Below are 25,610 nucleotides of genomic sequence, written 5' to 3'. Positions count from 1 at the left end.
GAAGTTACAGTATATATTCATTTTTCAACATTAATTATATCATATACCCAAAAGTGTATATGACATATAGGCACAGTTTTAAAAATCCATGACCCAGCTTAAGAAATAAAATATTATCTGTATCCTTGAAACCCCTGTTATTCCCTCCTAAATTTCCCTTCCTTTCCATCTCTTCAAAGGTATAAAGTTCACTTCTTAAAAACTGCATTAACATTCCCTATTTTCTTTGTTTAAACACCATACATATATCTCTCAACAACATATTGTTTTATCTGGGTTTTTTTAACTTTATGTAAGGCGATTCATCCTGTACATTTTTTCTGTAATTTGTTTTTTCACTAATCAATGTTTTTTGAGATTAATCTATGTTGCTATATATAACTATTGTTCATTCATTTTCTCTGCGATCCTATTATTTCTTCCAAGCAGTGTCTCAAATCAGCATTTTTGTTCTTACGTCTTGCCAGAGGGCATGGGAACAATATGAAAACAGAGAAATGTGTACAGCGTAAGTATCTATTGTTTCTACAAGGGAAGTGTGGAAACCACGTCTAATTATTACCTCAGCTTACTTATATCTTCTGATTCTGGAATAATCTGCATTTTACAATTCGTCTTTTAATTTAAGGCAAAAATAGATAGCAGCATGGAGCCCTTCCATTCATATAAACATCTTTAGAATGACCGTCTTCTGACTTTTACTTCCACACAATTTTATTTTGTAAATACATTTCCCGAATAGATGTGCACCTATTGTAATTTAGTTATTGGAATACAGCAGTATCCTCCAAATGATTTCTTGATTATTTTTTCATCTTGCTTGTTTTAGAATTATGTTGACTATTGCAGTTATTACCACTATTACCTTTCAATGCTGTACTATGAGAAGGAAATGTTATCCACAAAAGAGCTTTTAAAAAAATAACGCATGGGTTACAAGAGAAGATGCAAGTAAAAAAAACTATGTTTGATGAGCCAGGCCTGCATTGTTCTCTAGATGTTTACTGAGCACCTGCTGAATGTACTGACCCAGGATGTAGGTGGACACAGGGATAAACAGAGCAGGAACCCTTCACAAGAGGAGCTCACGCTCTCTCAGCAAAGAGGCCCGCTATGTGGCTCTAACACAAGGCAGTGGGTGATGAAGGACTTGAAAGAACTGCAAACATATTGCAGGAATAGGAATTAGAGAAAAATCATTTCCAGCCAGGGAATTGAAGAAGGCTTTAAGGGAAAGATGGCATTTAAATTTTCGAAGATCAGTCGGATTTTGATGGCTGAGTGGAATGGAAGTGACAGAGGATATTAAGGCTGAGAGAGTGCAAGCACAAAAGTGCAGAGGTAAGGAGGCAAAAAGTTCAGGAAGCAGTGAGTAGTCCCATCTGGCTGTAAAAGATAATTTAGAGGACAATAAAGGAAGTTATTCCTACTTTTCAATAATTTCCTCACATTATTTCTTCTCTGGGTCTTAGTGGGTCATCTTTCCTCTTACTTAATGCCCAGCCACATGTGTTGACATAACAGATGTGTATGTGTATACACACACACACACACACACACACACGCACACACACACACTTGCAATCTGACCTTTACAGTAGTTTGGTTGGAAATATAGATACAGGGATTACATCATGCATCCCATAGCAACAAATCTTTATTATACATTTCCTTTCCTCCAGAAGTCCCGTGTACCATTTAGTTTCACACTTCTGCAGACCTCCCCACCTACACCCTCCTCCTTTTCCTTCTCCCATTCCCAGGCTAGCCATTGTCCCTAACCCATCAACTTGACTTTTTCTTCTGAACGTCTCCTCCGTTTTTTATCGTAAAGAGCCACTGGTTTCCACCCCCACACACACGCTTCCACCCCTAACCTGCAGCAAAGAAGGCCTAGTAGCTTCAGGGGAAAAAAAGGAACCAAAGGAAGATGAAAAGAAGAGAGAGGATGAAGAGATGGAAAAGGAAAAGCAAAGGAAGGAACCTAATAAAGAAAGGGAAAAGAGAGAGAAATAAAAGTAAGTAATTTCTTCCCTAGAAAGATGGTAGGGCAAGGATACAAAATCTCACACTTTAAAGTTTCTCTGAACAGACTTGATTTAATTTCCAGCTTTCAGACAATGTGGATGAATTGGAGGTCATCAGTGTCCTCCAAGAATCCAGTAGCTTTCATTGATCTTATGATGTCAACACTGGTGTCATGTTTTCATTTTTTAAAAATCCTCCACTTATTGTCTCTACCATCATTCTGGTTGGTTTAAACTTGATTCCTGCTACTTCATTTGCAATAGCCTTCGCTGTCCATTACTTTCTACCATATACATCGCTTTTTGTTGATTTTTCCCATGGGCGGTATAGTCAGGCAGATCATGGTTTGAATATTCATGGATCAACCTGTGCAATGAAAACATGGAACACGTAAAACAGCTGTCAACAATGCTACAGAATTCTGTTTCTTGGATTAAGACCATAGGATGCACCTGCATATAAATGTTATTACATTCTTTTTTCCTTCGCGTACACCTATTAAGCAAAGAGATATTGTAGTCATTGATTCCCACAAACTCTGTTAATAACCAAGAGCATCAGGTGCATGCAAGTAGAAGGTGGTTAAGCACAACCTGCTACTGCCAAGAACAGTCCCCTGGAGCCTCTCCTACCTAATTGTTTACTCTTACAAATACGCAAGACAAGAAAGTCAGTGCAGAACTAATATAAAACCCAGGGGGCAGAAAGTAATAGGAAACTCAACTACTTAAGCTTCCTGGATCTCTTGAGAAAATCACTTCTAAACAATTACAGTACATTTTGTTAGCATCATCTCCTCCAAGCCAAAAAACAGAATAGTTTTTGATTAATAAGCAAAAGAGAAAGCAGAAATGGTGAAATTAAAATAGCAAAGTTTGCATTATATTTGTTGATTAAATAGTCGTCTATTCCTTTTTCTGACATAAGCTTACTAAAGACTTCACACACTCATTTGAAAATATGGATTTTCCAAATTCAAAGAGAATGCTTTATATAATATCAAATTTCAGAGAGCTTCAATGAGCCTTATCATTGGTTATCATCATTGTTTCAAAATAGGTATCATCCAGCTTCTATGTCTAAACAGGTATTCATTGGCAGAACTGATTTATTAAGAATACCAGAGACACCTAGGAAACTTGGGAATCACCAACTAGCAGACCACTATCACTTTCATAACTTGTGGTGTGTGTGTGCGTATGTGTGTGTGTGTATGTGATCCTAAGAAAAGGGTTGCAAGATCTGAAGAAAACAGAATATGCATGGAAATTGTTAAGCAAAAATCACTTTATCCACGAATAAATGTTCTCTTAATACAGAGGCTGGGTGATGCACTAGAAAAAGTACCTGGCTGGAAGTCAGACATAAGCAGGCTCTGTCACTGGCTGAGCGATCTTGATTGAGTAAATAAACATCTGCACTTCTGCAACATGGAGATAGTCTTCCCATATCACAGTGGGATTGAAAGGATTAGGAGTTGACCTTTGAAAAATGTCTGTTCCCCTCTTTCCCTCTCTTGCCTATACTTGACCAGTTAGCATGTTCCAAATATTTGCATGTTCTTGGTAAAAAACTTGTGTCTAGAGTGGGACTAATCTTTGCATAATGTTGGAAGATGCTCAAAGAAGCACAGAAGCTTTTAAGTGAGTACTTGCATTTGCTACCTTGTTTGTTGGCTTGTTTGGTGTAGGAGCAAAAATTGGTGTGATTTTTATTCTGCCAAAAGAAGACAAGAGAATCCTTTATCTTCCCTACTCCTCAAACTAACAACGCAAACTTAGGTCTAGTATTCAATTATGTATAATCACTCAGAGAATGGGACAAAGTATGTGACAAATTTGAAGGTTTCCACTTTGTTTTGAATCCTCCATTTAAGGCATGGACTGGCACCAGGAATATATAGTGTAGACAACTTAGATTCTCCTGAGGAATATTTTAGGTAAACAGTGTTGAACCGAATTTTGTGAGTTCTTTTAGGCAAAGTGTTAAAAAGCAAATAAGTATTGGATCATTGTCCCCATATATTTTTATAGCTTTATTCCCCCCTGGATACCAGGAATAATTCTAAAGTATTAGATTTGGTACGACATTCTCCATTTTTGAGCCATTCTGTGAAGATCATAAAGATTAGATTATTCTCAATTCTTGACCCATTCCCTAGTAGGACATTTCAGCAAAACACTCATTAAAATAATAAAACTTCTGTAGAAACAAGTCCTTCACTGGTCCAACAGATCAGTGGAGAATATGAGGCCTTTGTCACAAATCTTGTTCCTACCTCAGGCTTAAATGTTTATACATATAATCCTCAATACATCCTTTTACATTTCCAATGACTAACTTTTCTTTACCTTTTTTTTTTTTGCCTGACTCATAATAAGAAGAGCACTTTTATTTATTTTTTTATTCTTTTTAATTCCAGTAAAATGGCCATAACAGAAAATTGGTGCAATCTTAAGCAAATCACTTCATCTCTCCTATTTCTCAGATTTTTTCATTATTTGGATTCCGAACTGTGCCAATTATGCCTTAAATCTTTACAGGGAGATATGGACTAATCAGGAATTCATCTGACCCTACAATTCTACAGGCTTTTTGGACCTAGTCTATAGAGTTACAAAAACCATCCAAGACTTGGTGGATATATTATCTAAGTATCTGAAGACAACAGCTATGACTTAATTAATTCTTCCATCACTGCGAAGTGCAGGCTCCCTGCGTTTCATGGATAATATAGTGGGAGCTCTCACTGCCCATGATACTGCGTCCTCACCATAACCATGTCCTTCGTTTCCTGTTAGCCTCGGTTGCGTGCAGCCCCCCTTCTGTTCCAGTTGATACTGATATTTTGGTTGCAAGGAACAAAAAGTCAGTTCGCTTCATAGTAGATGGAAATAAGGAAAATGTAAAGATCAGCCATGTTGGAATCCAGAATTCAGACAACCAGTCGTTACGACAGAAGACATGCTCAAGGTAACTCATAGAGACTGATTCATTTCCTAGGGCTGCCTAACAAAGTACTACAAAGTGGCTTAAAACAACAGAAATGCGTCTCTCTCTCGTGGTTCTGGAGGCTAGAAGTCAGAAGTGCAGGTGTCTGAAACCTGTAAGGGAGAGTCCGTCCTTACCTCCTCCTAGCCTCCGGTCATTTGCCGGCAATTCTTAGCATTTCTTGGCTTGCAGCTGCTGCACTTTAATCTTTGCCTCCATTGTCACATGGTGTTCTTCCCTTGTGTATCTGTGTCTTCACATGGGATTCTCCTCTTCTTTGGAGAACACCAGTCATATTAGGTTAGGCCCTAACCTAAGATATGATGACCTCATCATATCTTGATTACATCTTCAAAGATCCTGTTTCCAAATACGTTTATAATCGCTGGAATCAGGGCTTAGGACTTCAACATATCTTTTTGGGAGATACAATAAAACGCATAACAGACTTTGGCCTAGAAGGTTGTTTAGGACCTGCTCTAGCAACTAGTATACCTTGCTGCCACCTCAGAGAACAAGAGTTTATGGATTCTTATTGTAGTATTCCCCTATTGACATGCTTCAGCTTTTTTATTTTTATCTTTTTAAAAATTTTGTTGTATCTACGCACTGCTCAGCTTTCTCTGAATCTTACATTGAAAATCAATGAGCAAATATGATTATTCTAATGAGTTACCTAATGTTTTTTGTGCAAAGCCCTCAATCTTAATTACCACTGAGGCCTTTGACAAGTCTATACATTGGCTGTCCAGGGCACAAGGAAAGCTTTTAAACATAGAATAAAAAATTTAATACTTAGAAATGTATGCCTAATACTTTAAGAATATAAGTTATGAAATTTAAAGAATTCACACATACACCATAAATCCATCTTGCCAGAGAGATGTATTATGATATAAATTTAACATACAATGAAGTGATTCATAACTATTTGAATGTTAATGTTGCTTAGGGAATCATAACTTTTAATTACCTGAATTTTACACATTTAAATTTGCATATATATTATTACATTAATTCAACTTTAAAGACCATATATGTACTCTATATATGTGAAACATGATAATGTGTATGTGTGTAATTATAATTGAACTCAAGGGATCCCCAGAACGATTCAATAACATAGAAAAAAATCAAAGCCAAAAGCAATAAATCATTTAAATTATATGTTTAATAGCTTGTGGCTGCAGTTTTTTATACATATTCATTCATGTGTGCCTTTTATATTTTGCATTGATTTAAAAGCCATTGCTTCGATGTTTTATAATTATGACCTCATGTAAATCAACTCAGTTGAAAAATTTACATATTCAAATTAATGCAAAAAGTATAAGATGTTCATTTGCATTATTGAAAAGTGATTTTTATATGTTCACCATAGTCATGCTCACTATAAGAAGTTGCATGGATTCAATGATTTAATCACTGCAACTTAAATGCTCTGTTTAAAATCATGAAAATGATAAGTTGTTATATAGACTCAATGTTTTTGAGTAGAAAGAATTTAATTCATGAGGGACTTGTAATCTACCAATTTGAAATGCTATCTATAATCAGAGGGTGATTTATTGTATTTCTCAAAGCATGAATCAAATATCCTGATTGCCTGATTTAATGTTTTGGTTTTAGTTACTAGTATATTTTTGGTTTTGTGTTACTGAATTTGAAATATATAAGTAGATGATTTTAATAGGGTATAAGCCTTAATCCTCATATGGTTAAAATCTCTATATGATACTAGAACTTGGGCAATATGCCGTTCCCAAATTCTCTGGCAATTCTGCACTCAGAAATTGCTGTGGTGCATTGAATAGCAGCAAACGGAAAATAACGTTACTGCTGGGTTTTGCTTGTCTTGTTTTTGCTTGAGTCTCCATTTATACATGGCATGAGAGAGCCATCTACAGAAAGTTAAGAAAAGAACTGTCTCCCACAATAACAACAAAAAGTCTAAAGATGTCCGATAAGAGACATTACACTGTGGTGACATGTTGAGCATTCTGTTGTCCCACAGTGGACCCAGGACTGGAGCCTGGAATGGGTTCAGGCAATATTAGGCAGCTCTTGGAGCGACTTAAAACCACCTTGTTATAGTAATACAGGCCAACATTCACACTCATCTAAGGTCCAAAAAGATATGATGTCAGGCCACGGAGAGCAGGCAGTTACCGAGAGTCTGGGACCGTAAAATCAGAAGCAAGCCATAGATTTGACACAGGAAGCCCTGGGCCAGCCTGAAAAGGACTGTTTAAGACTATTTTATCTTGGAGGCAGTATCCCTCCCAGACCATGAAGCTCCAGATTCTGAGGCGGTGCCACTTTGTTTTGGTGGAAATGTGAGTACAACTTTCTCAGAATTCTGGTAATTCTCTGCAATTTCTGTTAAGTGGTGTCAGCAGCTTTTCCTGGCTACCTGACACTTGTTTTGGTGAGGGTCTTATAACAGTGATTCTGTGAGCACGTTTGCTTTATAAGTTATTTTTAATCACTGGCTGTTTATCTTTCATCCCAATTGGACTTAATTCCTTGAAAGGAAGGATTTTTGTGCTTGTTTTTTGTTTGTCTTCTATATGCTTGTTTGTGTATTTTGTTGGTTGGTTGATAATTTATCATTGAACCCCCATGGGGTAGCTCAGGTCTTGTAGTAGGGGTTCAATAAATGTTGAATGAATGAACCCTTGCCGTACATAATGGAGGTGGCTCCCTATTATGCCTAAATCTAGAGTGATCCAGGACTAGACAATTTGACAGGAAAGGCATGACAACAATGCCAAGTAAACTAAAAGCTAAATACAAATAATGATCACTATTTAATACGTCTTCAAGCCCCATAGTTCTCCTCCCAACCAGATTGTTGTCCCTATGCCCCTTCTACATAGAAACTTTAGAAGGGCAGAAATAATCAGAATGATACTATTTATTTAATATATATGATAGTGAACCCTTACTAAGGGTTATGTGCTTGAGGTAGCAACTGTTATTTTGTCTGTTCTACAAATTCATTCATTCAAAATGGATTATTTGATGTAGATTGTGCATTTTTCAGTGTTATTTACCTGGGTTTGGTAATTGTACAATGGTTATGTGAGATGTAACACTTGGGGACAAAGAGTAAATAGAAATCTGTATTGTTTTTTGCAACTTTTTGTAAGTCTGAAAATTTTTCAAAATGATTTTAGAAAGTATTATTTGAGCATTCTCTGTGGGCCAGATGGTGTTCTAGGCCCTGGGGACATGGCAGTGAAAGGAACAAAGTCCCTATTCATGGAATTTAGAAACAGAGACAAGGGAACTTAACCCACATACATAGTCATTATGAAACAGTGCGCTCATAGTATCATATAAGGAACATTAAGTATGCCTGTGCAGGAAAAGTAAATTGTGCAAATAGAATTTTGGAAATAACTGGTATGGATAGGGCTTATGGTTCATTTATAAACATCATGAAACAGAAATGTGGAGTAACAAAAGTAATTTTGTTAGGATCAAATACCATTTTAAACTCTCTCCTAGCTTATAATATTTTTAACTTTTTATTTTGAAAAATTTTAGTAATGCAAAACACTTGAAATAACAGTACAATGTAATCCTATAAATCTTCCATGTAGTTTCAACACTTTTAACATGTCAAATATACACCTTTCTTGCTGAATCATTTAAAAGTGTGTCACAGACATTTTAAACTTTATGGATCGCCTAAGAATAAGTCTACCCTCCTATATAACCGTAGTTCTAGTATCCCACCTAAGAAAATGAACGATTCTGTGACGTAACTAAATATCCAGTTTATATTCAAATTTTCTCCCAACTTTTCCGAAAATGTCCTTAATAGCTATTTGTTTTTTTCAAACAGGGATCCAATCAAGGCTCAAACATTGTATTTTGTTATGTCTCTTGAATCTATTTTAATCTAGGACAGTATTTTTCCCATAAGACATTATGCCACAAAAATTCAGGAGAGTTTTATTGTAGAATGCCCCTATATCCTGAACTTGATTGTTTCTCATAATGCTGCCAAACTTGTTCCTCTCTTCCCTGTATTTCCTGTAAACTGGAAGGTAGGTTTGGAGATTTGAATAGATTCACGTTTAACATTTGGGCCCAAAATACTTCATAAGTGATGTGTATATTTGGTGATACCTCATCCAAAGGCACATGACATCACCTTGTCTCACTCTATGAGATGCTAAATTTGATCACTTAGTTAAGGCAGGGTCCCCAGATCACTCTGTTGTAAAGATACAATTTTTCCTTTGTAATAATAGGGAAACTCTGAAGTGATACTTTGGCACTGTTGAAATATCACATTCTCCGCACTTATTTTACCCAATGATTTTAGCATCTACTCAGAAGTCATGTCTGAATCCAGTATTATATGGGGGAATTCATACGATGGTTTTCTAATGTATTATCATTCCTTCTACATTTATTAGCTTTCCATCTCCTACCACCTCCACTCCTATCCCTTCTCTACTCTCTCTTTCTTGAGTATCACTATGGATCTGAGGACTTTTTTTAATTCAATGTACTCTAAATAATTATGGACATTTTTTTATTTCAAATTATAAATTTGGCTAGTGGCCTCTTCAAGCGTTCCTATTAATTTGTATTTCAACTCATCCCTCAATTCCTATTTCATACCATTTTATCTATGAAGTATTTTTTACTGGGAATATTAAGTAACCTCTTCCCCTATTCTATTGTTTGTTGCTTATATCTTCATTATCGTAAGTAATATTTTTGCATGATAATTATGTATAGATTTCTCTTTCCACTAATCTATAAGGACCCTGAGAGACAAGACATATTTATATTCGATATCCCCACTACTCAGTATAGGACCTGGTGTAATGAATCAGTTATTTCTCTTGTCCAGTTTATCATTCTTCTTCAAGTTTGTTCTCCTTTTTTCTTTTTTTCCATTTTCTCTTATGTTAGCTTTACTGAAGTATAGTAGACATGTAAAATTATAAGATATTTAAAGTGTAGATCATGATAATTTGCTATATGTTTACATTATGAAAGGTTTGCCCCCATTTACTTAATTAACATATCCATCACTCACATATTTATCTTTTTCTTTTTTAATGACAACGTTTACGTTCTACTCTCTCAAGAAATTTTAATTATATAATACAGTGTTATCAACTATAGTCACCATGTGTTACACGAGCTCCACATATATTTATCTTATAGCTGAAAGTTTGCACCCTTTTACCAACCTCTCCTTTTCTCTCCCCACAACACAGCCCCTGGCAACCACTTTTCTACTCTCTGTTTCTATGAGTTTGATTTTCTTTAAAAAAAAAAAACAAAAAAAAGATTTCACAATAAGTGATACCATGCAGTATTTGTCTTTCTCTGTCCAGCTTATTTCACTTAGCATAAGGCCCTCAAGGTCCATCCATGTTGTCACAGATGGCAGGATTTCTTTTCCTCTTGTGGCTGAATTATATTCCATTTTGTGTGTGTGTGTGTGTGTGTGTGTGTGTGTGTGTGTGTGTGTACCACATCTTCTTTATCCATTTATCTGTTGATGGACACTTAGGTTGTTCTACCTTTTCTTGGTTCCATACTTATTAGAGAATCAAGAGGCTCTCTTTCAAGAGGAAGAATAATCTCTTCAGGGATCTTAAAGATATGGTACTTGTCTAAAATATCCAGTGATATCCTTACAGAGACTTTTCAGATCTTATCTATGCAGTCTGCACTTCAAAATCAAGTACTACACTACTTCCTTATTGGTGCTTCCCTGACTCTCAGGTGAATCTCTGGGATAAGAAAATGAAGGTTATGACAGTGTTCTATTCCTAGTTTTCTGTGACACAGCAAAGAACTTGTCTTGATGACAAAGCTTTTCATTCTGGACTATAAAAGAATCTTCAGTTCCAACCAATTATTGAGCCAACTAAAGGCATTTTTTTTTTTTAGTGCCACAATTGATAGTAACCAATTTTAAAAAATAAATTAACATTCTTGTCTTACAGAATTGAATGGCCTCATGCTTAAAATTTCTGAGGAACACTGGATGAAAGAGCTTTTAATGCTGGCCCAATGCCATTGTTACCAGTGACAAAATGCTGATGTCTTCTTTTACCTCCACAAAACCACAAATGATGTTTCTCTTCCAGCAATTAATCAGGGACTAGTTGGATATCACTATCAGGCCCTTTTTAAACTGAGTCAACAGAAAATAATAGCTAATAGTTGTCTATGGAGCACTCTGAATGTTCCAGAGTGCTTTTAAATACCTTATTTTATTTTACCCTTCTTCAAATTAGGTCCATGTTTTGAACCCAGATCCATATAGCTAACGAACCATAACCTATCTCTATTTGAATTCCTCACAAGTGCCTCAAATTCGTTGTGTCCGAAACTCATCAATGCTCCTCTCTCAGTGAATGTCAGCCATATTCGCCACCTTGCCCCAGCCCGAGTCCGAGGAGCATCACTCACAGGGTTATTTCTGTAATGTGTCTTTCCCCAACACAGTCAATCAATGAGGATTTAGCATTCTGACTTCCTAATGTCTTAAATCCTACCGATCTCCTTGCCACATCTCACCTCAAAACCCACTATTATGTCCAACACTGAGCTCACCTCTTTTCCCCTACAACCTCCTCTATCTTCTCAGTGAATAGAAGCACATTCATCCAGTTGTCAAAGCTAGAGAAAGGTATGTCAGTCTGGATCCCTCATCCTCCAGATGAACTGGACATGCATGTGTGTTTATTTCTTCCAGCCCTACTCTTCTCTCTTGTTGACTCCTCATCCTCTGTTCCCTGAATTATTTCACTCATCTTTTTCCTGGCCTCTGGCCTCAAGTTTATTCTACATATTGCTGCAGAATAATCCTTCTACCACATGTGTCTGATAATATACTCCCCACTTGAAACCACTCTCAACAATAGCATAGAATTATGGTTCAAAAACCAATAAAACTAATTTGTGTAAGAGTTCGGGTTAGTGGTTGGCTTTGGGGAGAAAGCGGTAGGGAATGGCTGTTAGGAGGCAAGAAGGATACTGCCAGTGCGATCCTGGTGATGGTTACATGAGTATGATAGATGCAGGAAAATCCACTGAGCTGTACAAGTGTGGTATGGGCCTTCTGTGTATATTTGTTTTTCTTCAATGAAAAAGATAATTTAAAAAATAATAATTGATTAGCCACTTATCTTCATATCAGGATTGAGCAACAGCTTCCATTTTTTGTGTTTTTTTTTTCATAAACCTCTTCGCCCCAGGGAGATTTGTTTTTAATCCCATTCAGAACCAAAAGTGTTCTGGTCTCAATAGCTAATCATCAAAGACCAGGAGACAGTCACATATTCATTCTTATTGATTATGACTAGTTGGGATCTATGGATGTGTTTCATGTCATTGTGCTAACGCATCGCCTCACTGTGAAACATTCCCCTTTTCCAATGGGCAACAGTTCATCCACTCTAGGGTGTGATTTCTGTCAGCTCTTTTTTGTCACCACACTTGTTTAATGCCTATGTGAGGCCGTTTAGTGAGACAGAGAGACATTTTGGTGTCACTAGCATCAATATGCTGATGCAGGAACATCAATATGCTGATACAGGCTCAACTCTATGCCAGCTGGTATTACTATTCCACTCTCCAGCCTGGCTGAATTGGAGATAAAAATGAAAGCCAATGCTTAAATATAAATCCAGACACAACAGCAGAGAAACTAGTAGGCAAAGAGGCAACTTCTGGGTCAATGGCAGAAATTATTCTGACATTTTCAATTATAGGAACTTAGAACATAAATTCTAGGTGAATATATGACTTATAATTCTCTGTAGGATTTAATAAAAATCCACAATAATGTTCCCATCAGTTTGGGAAATGTATGAATAGAAAGCTCTGCCGCGTGAACACTAAAGTTATAACAATGAGAAACTTAAAGATAATTGCATAAAGCACTTATGATAAAATGATATAATGCATTAAATATAAAATATTCATACTCTAATTATCAATATATAATAATGTAATTATATATTTGCATCTTTAGTGCCTGCAATGTACTAGCTAGGCACAAAGCATTTTTATACATATTTTATTTAATGTAGCTTTACATAACCTCTTGTGATGCATCACAATGAACTAAAACACAGTAAGAAGTTCACCTAAATCCATGCCATAGTTCTTAGAGTTGTTGTCTTCTCTATTGTTTTTTGAGTATCTATGGAGTGAACACATTGGCAGTTTAATCTTCACTATTATAATCACATATGTTAAAATATTAACATGAGGCACTGAAGTACCTAAATCCTGAATCCAGCTCCCCAGTAGCCAACTGTCAGGAAATTTTGCCAAACATGACTGATGTTCTCCAGCTAGTCATAAGGTACCCTCTGATCCATAGTTACCTATTGCCCAGCGCCCCCTAAGCTGTTTCTGAGAACTACGTTCATATGCATCCCACCTATCCATAGAAGGTTCAGCCCTCAGATGTTCTGGATGCCAAATGATTCAAAATGAAAAGTGTTTGAGGAACGAGACCAAAGCGCTAGACCAGTGGGTGGCTATACAGTGTAAGAGGAGGAAGCAGAACATCTGAGGTAAAGGTATGGGTGTGAAGAAAGTAGCCTGAAAGACAGGGAAAATGGTGTACAAGCCAAGGATGGATAAAGCAGGGACCTTAGGAAGGAGAATAACATAACATGCGCCCTCTCAGGATGTGCTCCAGGTCCCTTTTTCTTCCAGTGTATTTGCAACTGGGAGTAGAGAATGACCTTTGAACAGAACAAACAGCTCTTTCAAATAGTATTCTGGTAACTCTAGCTTAGGTTCAGAAATGCATTCACACTAAATTAAAAATGAATGATACAAAATTAACAATGAAAGGAGAAATAAAAAGAGGGAAGAACAAAAAAAGATACTGCACCCAAAGTGAATGGAGAAAAAAAATGAAGGCAAATTGAAAGGTTTCCCAAGTCTGTTAACATTGTAAAACCTCGTCTCCCTTTGTCTCCATCTTTCTGCCCCCATCAGTATCTCCATTTGAAACAACATACACAGAAAACACATTTCCTACTTGATGTGCTACTTAAAATGCCTCCATGTTTCTTTCTTTCTTTTGCAGAATCCTCCTTTCCTAATTCTAGAGCTGAAACGTGCACTTAGAAGGGGTTGAATAGGTAAATGGGAAGAATTCATTACTCTGGTCTTCTTTTAGCTAGGTAAGACTGATCAAGTTATGGATTTTGAAATGAAACAAATTGTTATTTGATTATATTAAGATCAGTTGCTGGGTCAGGAGAATTTTTTAAACCCAAATTACACAAATGACGCAAATTTTCTTGGCTCATCATACTTGATACAACTAATTTTAGACTAAGTGATTTTTAGCACTTGCAGCTGCAAATATAACAGATTCAAGATAACAATCAAAACTACATTTTGATATTTTGTTACTTTCGAATTATAGTATTTTTAAATAAAGTCACTTCTTAATTACTGCCATGTGACCTTCAAGAGATTCTTTATCCAATTAAACATGGTACTTATATTAGGCTAGAAGATACCTACTTTGGTCAGATAGTTCATTTCCTGATGTTGCCTTTCAAATTGTCCTCTGGTTTCTAAAGTCTCATTTCTTCTCTTTTCCAGGATAATTCATTTCTTCTAAATGAAACACTGAAAGTAGAAAGGATACACGGGTATAGCAAACAGCCAGTTATCTACATAAAATACATTACTCCCTAATTCTTTGGTAACAGAATCCCAATTTTGTTGGGGGAAATAGGGAAATGTGCCCAGATATAAAATTACATTTGTCAGACTCTCACCATGCAAGGGGTGGCCAGATGGCAAGAACTAGTTAATGAGAGGTTAGAGGAAATCATTGCTAGAACTTTGGGGAAAGTTTATTAAATATAACAGATTTAATTGGCACGCAGATTTTGCCTTTTCTCCTCTTTCCTCTTCCTCCTGCCAGGAATATATAAATGATGCATGAAGACATAGGAGCCATCTATGATGAGGAAGCTAAAATTCATACATTAAAAATGGCAGGACCAAGAAGCTATTAGAGCTGATAGATGAATTTAGTAAAGTAGCAGGATACAAAATTAATATTCAGAAATCAGTTGCATTTGTATATACCAATAATAAAACATCAGAAGGAGAAATTAAAAAAACAATCCCATTTACAATTGCTCCAAAGACTATAAAATACCTGGGAATAAATTTAACCAAAGAAGTAAAAGATCTGTACTCAGAAAATTATAAGACACTAAAGAAAGGAATGAAAGAAGATATAAATATATGGAAACACATATCATGTTCATGGATAGGAAGAATTAATATAGTTAAAATGTCCATACTGCCTAAGGCAATATACATATTCAACGCAATTCCTATCAAACTACCAACGATGTTTTTCACAGAAATAGAACATATAATTTCCTAAAATTTATATGGGACCATAAAAGACCCCGTATAGCCTCAGCAATCTTGAGAAATAAGAACAAAGTGGGAGGTATAACAATACCTGACTTCAAATTATACTACAAGGATACAGTAATCAAAACAGCATGGTACTGGCATAAAAACAGACACATAGATCAATGGAATAGAATAGAGAGTCCAGAAATAAATCCATGCCTATATGGCCATGTAATCTATGACAATGGAAGCAAGAATGTACGATGGGGTAAAGACAGTCTATTCAATAAATGGTGCTGGGAAACCTGGACAGACACATGCAAAAAAATGAAGCTGGACCACCTCCTTACACCATACACAAAAATAAATTCAAAATGGCTTAAAGACTTAAATGTAAGATCTGAAACCATAAAATACCTAGAGAAAATATAGGAAGAAACTTCACAGACATTACCCGGAGTAAGAGTTTTACTGATATATCTCCTCGCGCGAGGGAAGTAAGAGAAAAAATAAACATGTGGGATTATATCAAACTAAAAAGTTTTTTCACAGCAAAGGAAACCATCAATAAAACAAAAAGGGATCCTACTGAATGGGAAAAGATATTTGCCAATGATATATCTGATAAGGGATTAATATCACAAACCTATAAAAAACTCACTCAACTCCAAAAAAACAAACGACCCAATTAAAAAATGGGCAGAGCACTTGAAGAGACATTTTTCTAAAAAGGACATACAGATGGCAAACAGACATATGAAGAAATGCTCAACCTCACTAACCATCAGAGAAATGCAAATAAAAACCACAATGAGATACCACCTCACCCCAGTCAAAATGGCTATCATCAATAAATCAACAAACAAGTGCTGGCGTGGATGTGGAGAAAAGGGAATGCTTGTGCACTGTTGGTGGGATTGCAGATTGGTGCAGCCACTATGGAAAACAGTATGGAGGTATCTCAAAAATCTGAAAATGGAACTACCCTATGATCCAGTAATTCCACTCCTAGGTATCTATCCGGAGAAATCCAAAACTCCAATTCAAAAATCTTTATGCACTCCTATGTTTATTGCATCACTATACACAATAGCCAAGACATGGAAACAACCGAAATGCCCATCGGTAGACGACTGGATTAAGAAACTGTGGTACATTTATACAATGTAGTATTACTCAGCCATAAAGAAGAAAGAAATCTTACCATTTGCAACAACATGGATGGACCTAGAGAACATTATATTAAGTGAAATAAGTCAGACAGAGAAAGATAAGTACCATATGATCTCACTTATATGCGGAATCTAAAGAAAAGAATAAGTAAATGAACTAATCAGAAACAGTTTTGGAGACAAAGAGGAAAAACTGAGGTTTGCTAGATGGGCGGGGGGGTGGGGGTAAGGGGGAAGGTGAGGGGATTAGAAAACAATCAGTAACCACAAGATGGCCACGGGGTTTTGAAAATTAATCTGGGGAACGTAATTTAGTGGTTACCAGAGGGTAAGGGGGTTGGGGGGTGGGAGATGAGGGTAAGGGGGATCAAATATGTGGTGATGGAAGGAGAACTGACTCTGGGTGGTGAACACACAATGTAATTTATAGATGATGTGATACAGAATTGTACACCTGAAATCTATGTAATTTTACTAACAATTGTCACCCCAATAAATTTAAAAATAAATAAATAAATAAAGATGCAAAAAAAAAAAAACAAAGAGGAAAAAAAAATGGCAGGAAAAGAAGACACAAAAGACTGGGCACTTTTGAACTGTCATAGCAGCTCCAGACTGCTTATTTCCAGTTTCATGAGAGAAAAAAATACAATTTATTATTAGTTTAAATTACTCTGGGGTGGGGGTGGGGGTGTTGATATTGTCAACCTAACTCAATCTCTTAAAGGATACACTGAGAGATAATCTGAGTGAAGCATTGACAAAGGGACAAAAACAGTGTCTTGTCCTAACGCAATTATTAAATTATTTACCTGAGTAGCTCATAAATTAGCTCTGGAATTAAGTCCAAAACTTGTATTTCAAAAATACTTTGACCAATTATGAAAATGCAAATCAAGTTCCATCACAAAAAAAAGTGGGGGGGTTTTCTTTTTTATTTGTACCTATATGAGATGATGGATACTAACTTGTTGTGGTGATCATGTCATGACGTTAAGTCACTTACACAATGCTGCATGTCAATTATGTATCAATAAAACTGGTGGGGAAAAAGTAGGCTATTACCAATATCTTTGAAGTTCTCTGTGGGCCCATCTTTGACCTCATCTTCTTTTTCTCACCCAGAGATAAGCAATGTACTAAACTTTGTGTTACCATTCCCTTCCTTTCATTAGAGCGTGCATGTATCCCTAAAGGTTATATCATTAGTAGTACCTGTTTTGGAAACCTGTGTAATAGACTATTAGTGTATGTATTTTTTCATGTCTTGGTTTTTTATTGACATGTGCTTGAGATTCACCCATGTTTATCTAATAGCTGTGACTCATTTATTGTCGCTGCTGTTTAGTTTTCCATTGCACAATTTATTTTGTCATTCTATTTCAATGGATATTTGAGCTACCATGTTTCCCTAAAAATAAGACCTACGCCAAAAATAAGCCCCAGTTAAGATCGTCAGCCAGGTAGATGCTTTTAGTATGTTATGACAATGTTCCAGAAGAAGATGACATGACTGTATTTGAATAAATGTAGATTGTTGTACATGAAAGAATAAGACATCCCCTGAAAATACATCCTAATGCATCTTTTGGAGCAAAAACTAATATAAGACTCAGTCTTATTTTTGGGGAAATATGGTATAAGATCCTGTCTTATTTTCAGGGAAACAGTATGTTCAGTTTTTTGTTATTACAAACAATAATTGTATAAGCTTTCTTCTATAGATTTCCTGCAAAACATTTTCTAGAGTAGAGGTTGGCATCTGTGGCCCATGGGCCAAATATGAGGTGTGATCAAACAATATGATAATGTTTAAAGTAAAATATGATAATGTTTACATGTAATATGTAAACATTACATACAAAAGTAATATGATAATGTTTACAGTAAAAGACACATTGCCATTTATCCCCCCTCAAAATACTCCCTCTCTCTTTGAACACTTATCATTCTTGCCACTTTCTGAAGCAGTTCTGAAAGTCCTCTTCTGTGAGTGTCTTTAGTTGCACTGTTGTGGCTGCCTCCATGTCCTGAATCATTTTGACTTTGGGTAAGAGCCAGAAGTCGCACAGTGCCAGATCTGGTGAATAAGGTGGATGAGGACACACCCTAATGTTTTCATTTGACAGAAATTGCCAAATCAGAAGTGATGTGTGACACAGAGCATTGTCATGATGGAGGATGAAGCAGAGTCACTCATGAAAGAGGACTTCCAGAACTGCTTCAGAAAGTGGCAAGAATGATGGTATAAGTATATTCAAAGTGAGAGGGAGTATTTTGAAAGGGATTAATGGCAATGTGTCTTTTACTGTAATAATTTTTTTTATTTAAACATTTGCTGTATTGTTTGATCACATCTCGTATGTATAGCTTGCGAGTTATAATAAAAATGGTTTTTACATTTTTTAATTTTGAAAAGCAAAAAACTAATATTTTATGATATATGAAAATAGAAAATTTAGTGTCCATAAATAAAGTTGTTTAGGAACATATCCGCATCCATTTGTGTATGGTTGCATCAATGATAGAATGACAGAGCTCTCATCTTAGTCTTTTATACTTCCTTCAAAGCGTAGTTACACCACCTATTCTGTGAGGCTTTTCTTGAGACTGCTTCCTCCTTTATTTCCAGTCATATTTACTGTAATATGCTAGTCCTTTGGATCTCATCACATAGAACTCATTATAATTTATTTTTATGTACTGTACTAGCTTCCCAATTAAATGAAAAAGTCACCAGGGTTTGAGACCATGTTTCATGACACACATGTAAAGCAGCTGCTCTACAAATGCTTATTTTTATTGTTGATAATCATGACAGTACTTTTCAGATGCTTCCCTAGAGACTGAAAGAATTTGTGTACCTTCACAAAATGCTAGATTTAAACCAGGAAATAACTTTAATGAGAAAATTCACTAAAGCTGTTTATTCATGTTAATTTGTTCAATAAAATTTCTTAAAAATTTGTTTTCTTCTTCTGGATTTCCATAGAATTTTATTAACTTTTCTCTACAATAATTTATAGGTATATGTTTTTATGTCCATACTACACTGTAAGCCCTTTGAAGACATTAACCATTTTATTCATCTCAGTATTTTTTCACACTATATGACACAGTCAACTTCCCAAGGTAATATACAATATATTTTGAATGAATTAATGAGTTTACACATAACTATACTAATCTCTACTAGAAGATGTAAAAACCAGAATATGTTTCTTTGTCTTCCACCAACATAATTTAATCCTATGTGTTTTGTAGAAGAAACAAAACAAATAATAGAAGAAACAGTATAGTGACTTAGCAACTTTTGAATGCATTATAAAATACTGACCACATATGTAAGTATAGAAGGTTGTTGTTAAATAGCAGATTTCAAGTTCTTGTATCATCCCAAATGATTGATTTAAAATTATATATCTTACACACTTAATTTGTTATTTGAAAGTCACTATAATAAACTGCACTAAAAAAGTTTCATCAAACTTACCTGGAGTTAGACATTTGTGATTCATTTGTAACCTATTTTAAATAAAATACAAAAACTTATACAAATCAAATTTACTGACACTTAAGTAAATAAAACTAAACCATTACTCATTTGGTTATGTTTTTAGTATAATCTTGCCTAGGAAATAGAAATAAAACAAATTATAGAAATCTGTATATTCTTCTTAACTAGAATGAAAAATAAGATACTTTTGCATATTTAAGATATTCAAATTTAAAAGTAAGAATAGATTCTTTTTAATAGTAAGGGAAATCAGGAAGACCTATAGAGTGGTAGTTTTAAAAAGCCATTTCAGCTGTGAGTCTTTATTTAGGTGGAGAAAATTAAAGTTTTATTATGTTGCATGATAATTTGGCAGGAACTTTATCCTCAGATAGCATCACTAAAAATATAGTCCATGCTGTACCTAAAAAAAAAATCAAGATGATTTATTCTATTAAACACAATATTCTTATTATAAGGCACTCATTAATCACTTCTTCCACATACAATGAAAACTGTTATCATCATCAATTTTCATTCATATTACCCCAAAATGAATAACTTTGAATAAAATTTTGCTAAAAAATATTAAAGTACAATTGTGTCCCTGAACTACATTCACTTCATAACCAATCTGTGTTAAAGGGTTATTGATAATGGATATTAGAATGCTTCGCTGCTCCACTAACTTGAGTGACCTTTGCTGAGTTACTCAAAATTGGCAATTTAAGGTTTCTATTTGTACATAGAAAAGACCTTATTGCTGGTTCAAAACCTCAAAACTTCCCCTGGTGAAATTTGAAACTGGATTTGTACACAGAGGACAAAGAGAGACCAAAGAAAGAGGCAGCCCACTCCAGATTGGTAGATGGCGGGGAACTTATATATGAGGCTTATCTTGGGCAGTTGTCAAATAGATCTTTGCACCTGCTGCCAAAATTCTAAGAGGTTATAGAGACTTTAACAGGATTCACTCACATATACAGTCCAGGTGGTCTCGATAACATTACTCTCTCAAGCCTGCTTCCTTGAAGTGGCTCCAAGTATGGAAAAACTGGGTGGAATGTACATTCCAAGGACAGGAGAGGGGGGAAGAAGCCTCTGATTGCCGGGGACCAGCTCCTGGGTCAACCAGCGTTCACATCCTTTCTCAGTAACCTCCCTTAACACTTAAATATCATCTACTCCTACTCTTTTCTTTGTTTCATCGATAAGGATACAAACCCAGGGATGAACCAGTCTTAGGAATATTTCAAACCCAGTTAATTTCTAGGAAATACTATGGAAACTAGAATGTATAACAATTGTGGAGACAGAGTCCCAGAGAGCAGTTTCCAGGTTCTCGACCTCACGTTGGAAAGGTGCTGGATCGGGTATAGTAGATGGCCATCAGCTGTGACTAGTTGGCCATCAGCTGTAATCAGTTAGCCATTAGCCACTAATATAACTGCCGTGGCTAAGCTAGCAAGTGAGGATTGCAGCTAGCAAGTGGGGTTGGTTGGTGGGTTGGGTGGCAGAGATGCGGAAGGTAGATCACACATTATGTGGCTCCTGCTTCCTGTGTCTCCAACTCAGCTGCCAGCAAGACTATAGTGGCATGAACCCCCTATCCCTGGCTCTGTTGGTGTTCCTTTTTGGCCTCCCCATATCCTGCGTTCTTGTGTGGGGAGCGGGACCTGAGACGATGAGTGACAATAATTATGAAAATAAATGACCCTGGATTAAATTAATTTCATCTCTTTAAGGGAGAAATGTAGCATTCCTCACCATTCTGAACTCAAATATCTTGGAATGTATACTAACAAATATTTTAGTAGTGTCCTTTAAACAGTGTATTTTTGGAACTTTATAGGCAAATCATTTCTTAAATAATTTGCAACCCATCAGATAAATGCTAACATTTAAGACATTCACTGTCAATATTTTACTTCCTTCATTCCACAATTTCAGTCAAAAATTTAGTCCAAAAATAAGTGGAAATGAGGAATTAATTAAAGCAAATACTTGTGAAAAATTCATAATACATTTTTCTGTTATGCTTTATGGATAGAAATAAAGCTCCTTACCCATCTGCCTTAGCTTTCTGTCTACTTATCCATAAAACAAAGACTCTTCAATATTTATTGAGCCCCAATAACGTACTGTGCTCGACTGCAAGGGATGCTCAAATGAATAAGGCATGAGCCCTCTGGGAATATCCACCTTTAGTAGGAGAAATAAATAAGTACTGTATTCAAATTCTAAAGTGAGAATTATAAGTGCATATGACAGTTAAAAATAAAAGAGCTTTTGAGAATTTAAAGGAGGGATAGATCATACCAAGTGGGAGAAATCAGAAAATGAAGGCTAACCTTAGGAAGTGAGACCTGACTGGAATTTCCAGAGCAAGGTCTTCTAAGGAGTTATTTCTAAGTAAATGAGAGGAAATTAAAAAGTGAAGTGCTAGTGTTTTGGCACCTTGAAGAGATCAGATTCCCTATAGGGCAAGGGAGTAATGGGACGGGGAAAAAATGGATCAGTGCATCTCCTAAACTATTTTCCCCAGCTGCTGCTTCTCTTTACCATATATTTTAATATTTATAATAAATTTACTTTCTTCTGAAGAGGAAAAGAATCATTCCTGAATAGGAGCCAGAATCTTGAGGCTCCACTTCTGCCCAGTAAAATAAAACTAAATATTTTGCTTGACGAATCATATGTAGTGGAAAACCAGTTAACTCTGTGGCAAGTTTTGTCTTTGAGCCTGATGTCGTAAACGCATGAGCTTTGAGGTCAGCCAGTCCTTGATTGAAATCGAGTCTCAACTACACCCTGTGTGATTTTGGCTAATAATGACAAAAGCTACGATCAGTTTCCTATGCATTTCACCTGTAATCCTCTAAACCAGCTCTTCTCGCTCTTCTCAAACTTTAATGCGCACAAATATCACCTACGTTTCCTGCTAAACTGGGGGTTCAGATTCTGTCGATCCGGGGTGGGGCCTGAGATTCTGCATTTCTAATAAGCTCACAGCTGATGCTGACGCTGCTGGCCTGTGGACCACTTTTGAGTACAAAGGCTGGAAGCGTGGACCCCAACCATCAGTATCAGAATCACCTACCTAGGAACTTGTTAGCCGTGAAATGAAAATTCTCCGACCCCACACCAAACCTACTGAATCGGAAACAAACATGGGGATGAGGCCCAGCATCCTGTTTTAACAAGCCCTCCAGGTGATGTCACTGGTTTCCCAACATAACTGCAACACTCGAATCACCGGAGAGGGGCGGGAATTATTAAAGACTATTGATGCCCAAATCTCACCCCCAGATATTCCCCCTGTAAGGTGTGTGGTGTAGTCTGGGCATCCGGCTTTCTAAAAGCTCTACCAGGTGACTCGAATTTGCAATAAAATTGGAGAACACCGTGAGGTAGGTGCTTGACCTTTAATAGGCCTTATTTTCCGCCGTGTAAGTGTGTATAATAACCACACAGGTTCCTGCCTTCGCTTCCAGACTTTGGCACCTCCCGCCAGCCTTAGTGGGCCGCAATCCCAGTCCGGTCTCCGGGAGCCCGCCTCCCCGCTCCGTGTCCCACAGCCTCTGCCCGACAACCGGCCGCGGATCCGCCTGAGCATCAGCCACGTCTCTCTATTCCGGCACCGACCGCACCGCGGTGGCTCGCATCCCGCGGGCGATCCCCGCACCGCGCCGCAGCTAGATGCGCATGCGCCGGGCACATGCCAGGCCAGGGCCGAGTAACGGACTCTAGCTCCCCCCACCGGAAGTGGGCGACGGCGCGTCGGGAGGAGCCGGCTGTAGCGTGGCGGCTCCGGGCTTTGGTCTCTAGGTCCGATCTCCTCGCGTTTCCCTTCCTGCGCCATGGCAAAGGCCGCCAATGTGATGCGGCTGCTCCTCGGCGCCACGGTGCTTTGGCTCTGGCTGCTCTGCTCCGGCACGGCCTCGGCGTCCAAGGCAGTGACAGCCCACTTGGCTGCGAAGTGGCCCGAGACCCCGCTGCTGCTGGAGGCCAGGTGGGTGCGAGCTGGAACCTCTGCCGATCCCGGTGCGGAGGGAGGGCCCGGAAGGGGCTGGGGGCGCGCTGGGACCTTGACGTTTCCTCGGATGCGGTCCTTGCACCGCTGCTCCAAGTGCTCCCGTGCGTGGCCCTCGGAGCATCACCCACTTCCCTGCCACCCGGTGCGCAGCACTCCTGTGCGATTCCTTTTCCTCCCGCAGTTCGTACTTTGCCTTGCCCGCGGTTTTTAAAACTTCGGGGCCGTTATTTAATTCTTTTGGATTTTATGTGCATTTACTATATAAAAAAGGAAGAAGAATGGGTGGTGGAGTGTGGTGTTTAATGCAAGCATTTCAATTAATGTGAGCAGTTCTTTTTAGGAAACCATACTTGAAGCACCTAGGCTTCCTGTGGACAAGACAGCTTCCACGTTATTCTTTCCGAATCCTGCACTGGAGTTAGTTCATAAGATACCATTTACTTTGCAGAAACCAAACTTGCAGATATTAAAATTCTCTTAGTATGCTAGTAAACAGAATTTGAAGGTTCTTTTCTTTAGCCAGCATGAAGTTTTAATGCCAGTTGATTTGGTCATTTCACCAAAGCAGCCCTGAAAAGAGACTTCGGCATGCCACGTTATGTTGTCTATATAAGACGCTAAAACAGTTCTATTTATTTGCGATGTAATTGACATATGCCATTATATTAGTTTCAGGCGTTCATCATATTTGTATATGTATATTGTGATCACCACAGTAAGTCTCGTTAACAACTGTCACCACACATAGTTAAAAATTTTTTTGTTGTGATGAGAACTTTTTAAGATTTACTCCTGGCGACTTTCAAATATGCAGTGCAGTATTAACTATAGTCACCAGGCTGTATATTACATCCCCGTGAATTGATTTATAACCGAAAGTTTGTACCTTTGACCACTTTCACCCATTTCATTCCCTCCCCCATTTCTTCGCAATTTTTTTCATTTTAAATTTCACACAGAGGTGCGATCGTATGGTATTTGTCTTTCTCTGTCTGATTTATTTCACTTAGCATAATACCCTAAAGGTCCAGCATAATGCCCTAAAGGACCGTCCATGTTGTCCCAAGTAGCAGAATTTCCTTCTTTAATGCTGAATAATTTTCCATTGTATTTATATATATATATATAATATATGTATAATATATAATATATATAATATATATGTTATATATGTATATGCCATGATTTCTTTATCCATTCAACCATCTATGGACACTAGGCTATTGTAAATAATGCTACACTGAACATAGGGGTGCATATGTCTTTTTGAGTTAGTGTTTTTTATTTCCTTTGGATAAATATCCAGAAGTAGACATGCTGGATCTCCTGGTAGTTCTATTTTTAATGTTTTTGAGGAACCTCTATAACTCTTTTCCATAGTGGCTGCACCAGTTTACATTCATACCTACCTTACACAAGGGTTCCCCTTTTCTCCACATCCTTGCCAACATTTTCCTTTTTTTATGATACCCTGTGTAACAGGTGT

The 25,610-nt window shown here is 37.0% G+C and overlaps 1 protein-coding gene across 2 annotated transcripts in view; it reads left to right on the top strand.

The window, feature by feature from the left end:
* Nucleotides 1–23,867: 23,867 nt before the first annotated feature.
* Nucleotides 23,868–25,610, top strand: part of UGGT2 (UDP-glucose glycoprotein glucosyltransferase 2) — a 147,703-nt gene continuing 145,960 nt past the window's right edge. For both annotated transcript variants that reach the window (XM_033103727.1, XM_033103726.1), the window contains exon 1: nt 23,868–24,100. In XM_033103727.1, the coding sequence (XP_032959618.1) occupies nt 23,949–24,100 (152 nt within the window). In that variant the 5' untranslated portion in view covers nt 23,868–23,948. The remainder of the gene's footprint in view (nt 24,101–25,610) is intronic.

This window comes from Rhinolophus ferrumequinum, chromosome 4, assembly GCF_004115265.2.
Source record: "Rhinolophus ferrumequinum isolate MPI-CBG mRhiFer1 chromosome 4, mRhiFer1_v1.p, whole genome shotgun sequence".
In the NCBI taxonomy this organism is placed as follows: domain Eukaryota; kingdom Metazoa; phylum Chordata; class Mammalia; order Chiroptera; family Rhinolophidae; genus Rhinolophus; species Rhinolophus ferrumequinum.
Note: the sequence above shows the minus strand (reverse complement) of the source record. Positions and strands in the feature narration are given on the sequence as shown.